General features: G+C 30.4%; 1 protein-coding gene across 1 annotated transcript; it reads right to left on the reverse strand.

The window, feature by feature from the left end:
* Window positions 1-7,303: 7,303 nt before the first annotated feature.
* LOC118444693 (UDP-glycosyltransferase UGT5-like) lies at window positions 7,304-10,564 on the reverse strand. Its single transcript, XM_035873210.2, has 5 exons — window positions 9,804-10,564; window positions 8,396-8,763; window positions 8,103-8,322; window positions 7,768-7,987; window positions 7,304-7,672 (listed from the first exon to the last, which is right to left on the reverse strand). The coding sequence occupies exons 1-5, from the start codon at window positions 10,276-10,278 to the stop codon at window positions 7,375-7,377; spliced, it is 1,581 nt and encodes a 526-aa protein (XP_035729103.2). The 5' UTR covers window positions 10,279-10,564; the 3' UTR covers window positions 7,304-7,374.
* Between the last annotated feature and the right edge of the window lie 728 nt (window positions 10,565-11,292).

Consider the following 11,292-nt stretch of genomic DNA (forward strand, 5'->3'; position numbering starts at 1 on the left):
TGTATATTTCATTAAACCATAATAATATCTCTGAAGTATTTTTCTTTAAAATTCCAAGTTATTATAATTTGGAGAAATCAAATTTAATTTGCCGATAATAATTTAGAATGTTGTATATATGCATATGTTTCACATGATTTATTTCCCCTATTTAAGCATCAGTATACATCTTTATGCGTGATTGAGCGTTAAAGATAAAATCTGTCGTTAAAGAATACTCAATCAGCTCGATGAGAAATTTTAGCGAACATAAATTAGAATTTTAAGACAATCTTAATATATCATTGATATATTATTTAGTGTATTCAGTCATTTATAAATAAATTAGTACATATCAGATGGTTTACATGAGTGTTCATTTATCGATACTATTGTCTTTATTCAAGTATATTATATGATCATTAAGAAGTGACAAAAGAGAAAGTAGACAGTAAACTTCGTTAGTCGACTAGGAAATGAAATTCCCATCTTCGATTTCCGATAAAAACAGAAAAGTGAAGGAATAAGATGAAACAAAAAAGATTTAATCTCCGTCATCGTACTGAGAAGAAACGTTTTAAATCGAATTGATACCGATTTTCCGATTAACGAGGAAAATGTTTGCCGAATCGAATGACAATTCTTTGTAACTTCCGATTTTTTCCATGTTGTATTCACAAGCTCTTTGTAACTATTATTATTTCTCATAAGAAAGGCCAAGAATACGAAATAAGATATTGAATTATTTTATTTGTCCTTTGACATATTACTATATAATCTTTCTATTGAATAACAACGATAAAACATTTCAAATGCGTATTCTCTTTCTAATTTGAAACATGAATGTTCGGAAAAGGGCATTCATGTAAAATTATGAAGAATATGATTATAAATTTAATTAAATAGTAATTTAATATTAAAGAAGACTTTAAGGATGTTCATCACTCCTAATTTTATAATAGTTTACGACAACAATTCAGTAACAATAATAGTAATCATCATATTCGAATCATAGATAATAATTAAACTGGTGTGGTAGAAATTAATGTGACTTGTACTTAATCATTGATTATAAATTGAACATGCTAATCACGGACACCTGTTTATTATTAGAATCGAATGTAATATCTATATATAGGTAACATTATCATCACTAGTTAGGTATCACTAATATATGTAGAACTATGCTACTTATCAAGACACATTGACAACTCACTTATCATAAATGCCTTAATAATTTTCATGGTCAATTAGATAGCTTAAAAATTATCCATCGTTCGCAGTCTGATTACCTTAGAAATTAGAATAATTACTTGGAAATTAGCTTACTAATGGCGACAATAATTAATAGCCGTCGACAAGTCATCATAGGTGTAAGCGCGAAATTCTATATCGATTAGCGCTTTCTCTTCCTTCTCCTCTCATGCTCCTTAACAACGTACCCTAATCAAGTGGAATGCATTAATATCTATTGAGTAAGCCTCTCAACTGACACTATTCTAGCATGCGTGAAGGAATGAATGTGAATGAAAATGATATGTATTGTATAGATAAAAAATATATAGGTAAAAGTAATATGCGTGATGTGAAAGAAGAATGTGTTGACGCACACGTGTGTCTCTTCATTGTTCACGGTACTTTCTTTTAAGGATCATATAACACCATTGGAAATAGGGAACCTATTGACTATTAGCTAAATAAAACGCATAGATAAAAAACACATGGTCACCTTTGTCTGAGCTTAAGCATTCTTAGTAAAGTATCTGGGTTTCTATAATATGTCAACCCGGCCAATACATAAATAGTAAAAGTAGAAACTTAAGTTCGATAAGCTAAGGGTTGTCTGGCGCCTAGCCTAGAAATATCCATTGACACCCTATAATCTTCAAGAGCACCAGAATAAAGGGGCACACATGAAATGTTTAAACATTCCAATGAACTATCCCCAACCAATAGGCATTTATTATTTCCCTTTCCATGTGTTAAATTCCGCCCTTTACCAATTTCATTTAAGTTTACGTGGATACTTTAAAATAGACCAAAAAGCAGTCAAGCTACATCTTTCAGACTCACAACATCTAAGCTCTCAAGCCACCTTCAGAAGCAACCATTACAACTAACTACACATCATACATAAGTCACACGATAAATTGTAACTTATCTAATCAAATACACGGAGAGATTTACATAGCGCGTATCACTTAATATCGTGCAATTATTTCTCCGTTTCTCATGGGATCCTTTAAAAGAATGCGCGTTCTACCATTAATTTGCGGGAACGCGGCGAGTAGTATTTTGCTGACGGCCTACAACAATATCTTAGCATAGTGACGTCGCCCATATTCATCGCGACCAGTGGGTCTATAGCTCGGACAACAAGGACAAGACGGGGGACATTTCCTCTGTGCGAACCGACTATCATCGGTGGTTCGGTGCGAAAAGCGCATTTAAAAACGCTCTCGTCATTAATCAACAGAATGTTATACGCAAAAGACGATTATTCTGAGAGTGAAAATTAAGGCAGTGATTCATTTGAATATAGAACTATCTTAACTACATATCTGAGAATAATTACGTTGAAACATGCTCTCAAATAGAAATAAACGAATATTACTATCAAAGAGTTTTTTGGAAATATGAATCGGTTTTGTATTCTGAGAGAAGTTAGTAGTAGTACGAAAATGTCTGTGAAAAAATAATGGTGGAAATATGAGAATGAATTCTTTGAGTGTAATGGACACATATATACGTTTATCGAAAATGATCGCTGTACACTATTACATGCAAATATGCATTTCTCAATTTTTTCGACCACAGATCAATTCGGACGTTATTTCACGCTTATTTAAAATTCATTGCAGAATAAATAACCATAGATAAGCATGGATAAATGTCAAATAAATATAGTTTTGTGAGTTCTGTTTGATAGTAAGCCCCTCAATGAGTATGCCACTGAATATTTGAAAGTAAACTCGAAGTGGTTTTCAAATGGATATAAAATTTATTTTCTCTCGAGCAAATAAAGCAAATATTATTAAAAAACTTTTAAGTGAACAATTACTTTTAAGAGGAAAATGAGCATATGGTAAGAATATGTGTATATAATAAATAGTGAAAATAGACACCTAAGTGCGAGGAGGTAAGAGTTTGTCTGGTGCTTAACTTTTAAATATCAATGCAATATTCATGAGTCCACACGGTCACCAAGACAAAGGGTCACACATGAGAATGTTTCAACATTTCGGATGAACTATCCTGACAGGTCCACGACGAATAAGGATATTGCTTTTCCTTTCCGAACATTTTTTATTTAAACTCCTCTTTCCATTTTTCTTTCCTAATTCATCAATGCCTTCGTGGATAGTTCGACAGAAATCGATAGATAGTCGCATCAAAGCATTCACATTCACCAATAAAACAGCCAAGTTTTACTAATATCACTGGCTATGCCTTAATCGGAAGTATCCAGCATAATTTAAAACGCAAAAACACAACTAACTACACGTTATCATACAAGGGCATCAACAATTGTATCTTATTTCAATAAATATACTATGATAACATCAATTCGCGCAATATTTATTATCGCGCATCTATCTTACGAGCTACACAGGATCCTTTACAAGAACGTGCATTTTCTCATTTTATTTACGGGAAAGCGACGAGCGACATTTTGCTGACGACCTTCATCCATCGGTATCCTAATGCCGCGTTCTTATTCATCGCAGATCTATAACTCTGACAACTAGGAAGAAGAGAAAGATCCTCCGTGCAAATCGGCTATCATCGCTGGTCTGATGCGAGACGAGTATCTGAAAACAAGTAGTTGCGCCCCTCCCGACGCAACACTATCAATCAGTTTTCTTAAAAATAATTATAACAAAATAAAAGGATAATATATTTTAGATCTTTTAGATAAATATTATAGAAATGTACATACATGTGTAAGTAGCAATAACTGCATATTAAAATTAATCTTTTAATAAAAAAAAGACCATGAAAATAATTAAACAAGGAAGAAGTTAAATGGCGCGATGAATCAACGAAAGAAATAGTTGAATTCACGAGAAAGAAAGATAGATTGAATTTCGTATCACGGAATAAGGAGTTAAACAAAAGCTGTCTACGGAAATACGAGAGAGAAAGAGAGGCTATTTCGTTTATATAGCTTTCTGTTGCGGTTGCAGCTGGCGGGTAAGAAAAAAGAGAAAGAGTAAAAGGGTTTAGGAAATAACAGATCGTGCTTCGGCAAGCAAAATCTCGCGTAATTATCTTGGGTAACGCTATACGCGTATCCATATCACGTTCGTCGATGCCTCAGGCGACAGCTACAAAATCGCTCCACCAAAAAATTCACCACAGAAGATAGTATAGTACTTTTGATTACACCGATTTTATACGACAATACGTTCTAGCAAGTTCACAAATACTCAAATGTGTTTCTTTTAAATCTTGAACTTAAACGGATAGATAGTTTTATTCGTTTAAAGATGGCAAAATTTATATTAAATGAAACTTATTTTAAGAATGTAAGATTTTTATAGTAATTATTATATGAATAATGATGAGTGCATCGAATAGGCGAAAGTTCACTGCTTGCTTTTTTTCCGTCCATTCTAAATTAATGCTTTTATCGTCGCCGCAAAATTGAATTACATTTCTACGATGTAATATCTATATAATTACATTATAGACTATTAAATGGTTATCGAAAACGAATTGAATATCCACAATTCTATATCTCTGTAAATCAACTAACCACATCGTGCGCACCACATAAATGAAATCAACGTCGAATGTAGATTATTTGTCATGTCTATTTATTTACTCGATCGTATCTCACCGGCTGATTTCATGTAGTAACGTTCATTGGTATAAAAGAAAAGATCGATCATATGATAATATTCGTTGCTCGTGAACATTTGCAAGAAATATTAACAAAGACTAAAAAATCGATTATCATTTATCTTTTTTAGTATAATATCAAAATAATAACAATCTTTCTCGAGGCATAACTTCTCGTTTTACAATTAGACCGAATTAAATTAAAGTTGTTATTTGTGAGCCGCAAAAATAAAAAAAGGGAAATGAAAATAAAAAAAGAAAGAAAGAGAAAGAAGAAGACACAATCATCTTCGCTCGTAATAATTGTAAAACTTTTTCCATAACGACACGCGAACATGAACAACAGGCGTTTAAATTGCATTAAACGAAATCATGGTATAGCTTTAGTTCTTTCCTTCTTTATCTCTCATTCTTTCTTATTCTTTCTTTTTTAATTTTCTCTATATTTTCTTTTCTCCACGCATAAATACTTTCGTCGAATCAGCCATCATTTTATTTGTGATCTTTCAGTTGATCTTCGTAATAAATAACTTTCGTGCCATTATCGGTTCATGACATTGTGAATCCTTTAAAGATTTTTATCTTTCGTAAGATGGATTTAAAGATAAGAAAAAGAAAAAAGCGAAAGGGAATATTGTCGAGCAAAGAAACGATTAAATCCTTCTAGAAGATGAATTTCGAGTGAAGCCCTTTATACGTATCTTCCTTTTCCTTTTTGATCTCGATGTTTTTCTCTTTCTCTCTTTCTTTCTTTCTTTCTTTATGATAACCTCTTGGGAATGCTACATTAAGAATAAAAAAGGATTTCTACTGATAATGGCACGGAGAGTTCCTAGCGAAAGGATAAAGTAAACGACACGGACATTGGAAATCTTTTGGTACGCCTCTTCGTTTCTCTGTTGCTGTCACATCGTAAAGTCTTCGATGCTGGAGTTACGACGATCTCCCTCGCGTCTTCCTACATCGTTTTTACTTTTACTTACACTTTCTTTCTTTCTCTCTTTTTCTCTCTCTGTCTCTCACTCTCTCTCTCTCTCTGTCTCTCTCTTTCTCTCTCTCTCTTTCTCTCTCTCTTTCTTTCTATCTCTCTCTCTCCCTCTCTTTCTTTCTATCTCTATCAATCTATCTATCTATCTTTCTTTCTTCAGAAAATTTTATCGGGAAGGTTAAATTGTTTTCGAAGCGTAATCCTCGATGATAAATTGGAAAAATAAATTTTACTTGTACGAAAAGATTTCACTGCTTTTTCTTCTCTCTCATTCTCTCTCTCTCATTCTCTCTCTCCCTCTCATTCTCTCTCTCTCATTCTCTCTCTCTCTCTCTTACTCTCTTTCTCTCCCTCTTCCTCTTTCTCTCTCTCTCTCTCTTACTCTCTTTCTCTCCCTCTTCCTCTTTCTCTCTCTCTCTCTCTCTCTCTCTCTCTTCGTTTCCATCATCTTTTTGTCTTATATACAAATATTCTTTGGCAAAGAAGCATAGTAATTGAAGCATTATAATCTTATAGTCCAATTTGAAACGTAATTTTTTTTGTTATCGACTTGAATCATTTAGTTTCTAATGTAAGTTTTTAATAGAACTTAAGAAAATCGTTCATTTGTATTTCATTGATCTTTACATTTTCTTAATCTGATAAATCAAAAGATAGATTCGTTTATTGTGTGTCATTTGTATGTAAGAAAAAAATTCAATTGCAAAGTAATCATCAGATAAGTTTACAAGCATAACGTGAGTTCAACATTTTGAAATTCATGAAATTTATACCAGCATATATTACGATAAGTAATATTAATATGATAAATGACGCAAAATGGAAATTTTATAGCTCTTTTTGCAAATTAATTAATATTTAACATATTCTTATATAACTATGGAAATTTTCACAGTTACGATAAAATTTTAGCGAAGACTCTATCTATAACTTTATCATTTTTTTTAAATACGATTTATAAGCGATAATATTCTTGTGTCAATTTCCAATGTTTCACCAAATATAACGTGAATTCAATATTTTGAAGTTCATGAAATTTATACTAGCATATATTATGATAAGTAATATTAATATGATAAATGACGCAAAATGGAAATTTTATAGCTCTCTTTGCAAATTAATTAATATTTAACATTTCTTATATAACTATGAAAATTTTTATAGTTACGATAAAATTTTACTGAAGACTCTATCTGTAACTTTATCATATTTAATGAATACTTATAAGCGATAACATTCTTGTGTCAATTTCCAATGCTTCACCAAATATAACTTTTTCGCATAGTCACAATGGCCTCGTTTTTCTCGATACGTTGTGTCTCATGAAATTTCTATGCGATCGATAAACCGACACTTGGCGCTTGCGTATGATAACAGAATTTTTATAAAATTTATTAAAATAAAAATTAAATTTAATCAAATAAATGATATGGAAGTAACACTAAAGCCTTTTATATATATAAATTTTGATTTCTATATTTATTTATTGGCTCAAGTCTCATTTTTTTACAACTTTATTTAAACAGTTTAAAATCTTATTTTACTTTTTTATATATATTCATTTAACTAATTTTCTTCTTTTCATCCATCACCGATGTTGAGTAATATTTTATAATAAGTACTAGTGTTTTATGAACGATATATAAACTAAGGAGAGCGATGTTAAACAATGCAACAGATAAAAAGGCGATGACGTCGGTGTTGTATCTTTGATACCAAGGTTCGTCCACGATGCTAGAGCGCAGATGAGGCGCACCTTTATGGCGAATAACATATTCTATCCACCAAATGACCTTGTCCATCATATCAATTGGTTTATCTTTGATGAGTTTCTTAAGGGTCAACATATTTTCTTTATAACTGAAGAAAAAATATTATTATTATTCTTTATCCTTTGCTTATTATCAGAGAAATTTCTCTAATTTTTAGGGAACTTTTTATAATTATAAATTTACCTTTTGTTATTTAAGACTTCTATAATCGCTTCGTTTAAAACTTCTTTCGTAATTTCTAAAATATCGATTTTCTTGCACACCCCTAAACTCACCATCTTATTAACCTGCATGTCTTGATCAGCTAATATTGGTATTCCAACAAGAGGTACACCAGAATATACAGCTTCTTCCGTACTTTGAAGTCCACCTTGATAAACGAACAGCTTCAAGTTCGGATGTGCTATATTTTCATTTTATAACAGATAAAGTACAAAGATGTTAAATATTATCTATAGAATATATAGGTTCATAATGAGGAATTGAAAAATTATTTCTAAATTACTAAATTATATTACCTAAAATCTCCTGTTGTGGAAACCATCCTGCGACATGCATGTTGTTAGGTATTTTTGGAAAATCTTCCGTGAATTTCCACACAACCTTTATCGATAAATTCGAAAGAGTATCGAAAAATATATTTTTCAACTTATCAGAGAACATTGATGGATGTACGTTTGTTCCAAAACTAACATAAATGAAACCATTCGATGCATTATCTACGAATTCTTGTAATGCCTAGAAAGATTTAATCAATACTTGATCTTAAAATAACTACGGAAAGTATTGGTTGAATTACACAAAAAATTACCTTTGGCAAAGGATTCAATTTATTTCTTATATGTAAACCACCAAAATGTATAATATTGGGAACGTTGGGCCTGATAAACGAAATTTCTTCTTGCTGATTAACAAGCACGATACTCATGTTCTTTTCTAAATCTTTAAGAGAAGGTATATTATCCAGATACTTTTCTGCAATTTCTTGTTGAGGTTTATAGAATATGTTATAACAATCTACTTTTACGTGCCACAACGTTGCAACGTAATTTTTTACTCTTGTCCAAAAAGGTACATTCGAACCAGTGACATCAATCTCCCAAGTTGAAGGATGCGATGGTAATAATGGATTACCAAAGGCAAAATGAGACATTTGTAAAAGGCCTAATGAATATGTACCTATAAACAACAGAATTGTTAAAATTTAGTAGATGGAAAGTAAAATAAAGATTTGAGATAAAAAAATCTTTTGATCCCCTGAACAGGATCTTTATTCCGAGATATGAGACAAAATGAAAACGAATTTAAAATTGAATAGAAACACAATAATAAGAATTCTTTTTTAAAATCTCATTCAAAATATTTGTAAGATTTTATTATTAACAATTATATTAGTAATAAAATAAATAATTTTTACGGTACCTTTGTTTATAAAAGAAAATTATAACAAATAATTTATTATAATATTACTACCTTACTATTTTATTCGCTAATCGTATTGAATTATATAAGATGAAACTGATAATATATGTAAGATTTTTCTGAAAGATTTTACTTCATTGAATTTATTATTTAACAGGTAATAAAATTAGATTTTTGATAAAAAAAAAAGTATTTTTTTGGTTGGAGTAGATATATGTATTGTTCTATAAGATAATTTTAGTCTTAACTCTATTCTATAAGATTATTTAAAATAATATTAACTCTAATCTATAAGAGGAAATTAATCTTAATAGAATCTATAATACAAACATTATTTACATAATTTTGCAATTAGTAAACGTAAAATAATTCCTTCCAGAATACAATTCTCCTATAAATCTTATAGAAATTATAATAAAATTCATCCATTCTTATTATAGCTTATCATATCGTTAATGACAAAGTTCCGCAGTAATACGTGCTTGTATCTCGATTAGTAAATTTCCTCTAAATTATTATAGGAGAAACACTGATTCATACAAATATTAATTTGTTAGAGACAAAGGTTTGTTTAAAAAAAATATCGTATTGTTAATCAAATTACATGTTGTAGTAATTTATAAATATGATCACAATTATGCGATGAATTAATAATTAGTCAAAAAATTAAGTATTCTGAACAAAAAAATAAGACGTTTAATTGTCGTTCGATTGTCTTTTGTCAATAATTTAACTTATTTGCAATTTAACCATGTATACTTCTTTCACTTTTAGTCAAAAAGTTTTCTTAAGCTTACCTATCAAAGGAGCTTTGAATCTGTGTGCAAAAACATAAACGGATGGCGTTATAATGGCTTCGGTTATCACAAGATCGAATTTTTCCCCGCTATTAAGTTCGTAGATTTTCTTGAAATCAGGATGATCGAAAATTTTTTCGGCTAAAATACTTGAAATTTCATGAAAATATTTGTTCAAGATAGTCTGCCACGAGTATTTGCCTTTTGTTTCTAAGAAGTTAATACTTCGTATATACTTGTAATTGTTACTAATGTCAATTTGCCTGAAATTTGTTAAGTTTTTGTCGGGGATTGGATCGCTAGTTAACAAGGTAATTTGATGACCTCGTAAGCTCAAAGTTTTCCAAATAGATTGGTAGGCAATTTGATGACTATAAGAAGGGATTGAAATGATAATCAAAATTCTTGCACTGTCAATAAGTCCTACATTGAGAATCGAAAAATATGTTACTATAGTAATGATTGATGATTTCATGATCTCTTTTTTTTTTAACTTTTAAATAAACACAATACGATGTAGAGGAATAAAGAAAGAAAAATAAACGTCCACGACAAGTACACACGGTCTTGAAACAACGATTCCTCGATTGTATTTCCTATACGCAGGTAAGTATACTGTGGCTTAATCACACTTATTTACAATAAGAAACTCATTCGAATAATACGTTGGTTATATATATTATGTATTTTACATATATGCACGTTCACATACAATAAGTTTTTACTTCAGAATCTAATCATAACTGATATATATATTCAAGTGTCTTCTAACTTATAATTAGTGAATATAATGCCACTTATCTACCTTTATATAGTTCTATTCTTTATTATTATCTCGCTATCTTTTTAATCACTACGACTTTCGAATGAATGATATGGTTTCAAAGTTCTTAGTAATTAATTTCTACAACATATCGCAGATAAAATGCATGTATTTCAGTAAACTAAAAAAAATGTACGATTTGAATATATGTGCATATAAATATTATATTTATCAGATCAATCTATTAAATCCCGCAAGGTGTTTGAATAGATTTATACTTCCGTGACTAAGCAATTATAACATTCAAGTATATTTCGTTACATAATACCTATAATTTGCTTGTCATCTACAACTTTCGTCACAATTTCAATGACTCAGTCACTTAAAATCAAACTACTGATAAGTATTTATTTCCACTATTTTAATAAAAATATAGTTAACACTATCAAGATTAAAGAACCATTTTTTGTAGCATTCACGTAGAACCGAATTTGGGATGAAATCCAGCTATTATTTTTTAAGCAAAACGAATGAAACTATAACAAAGAGCAAGATAAACGATTTATCTAGAGTCATGGAGAGTCATTCTTTTTTTACATAGTTTCCAATCGATTGCATTTATTCAAGAAAAATCGCGTAACCGTTCGTTTCTTTCTTTATACTTTATGCTAGATCGAGTTCAAAGACTCTTAGAGCCGTTAAAATGATGTAATCCTAATTCATTTG

Source organism: Vespa mandarinia, chromosome 10 (genome assembly GCF_050613455.1).
Source record: "Vespa mandarinia isolate Hongniang chromosome 10, ASM5061345v1, whole genome shotgun sequence".
Taxonomy (NCBI): domain Eukaryota; kingdom Metazoa; phylum Arthropoda; class Insecta; order Hymenoptera; family Vespidae; genus Vespa; species Vespa mandarinia.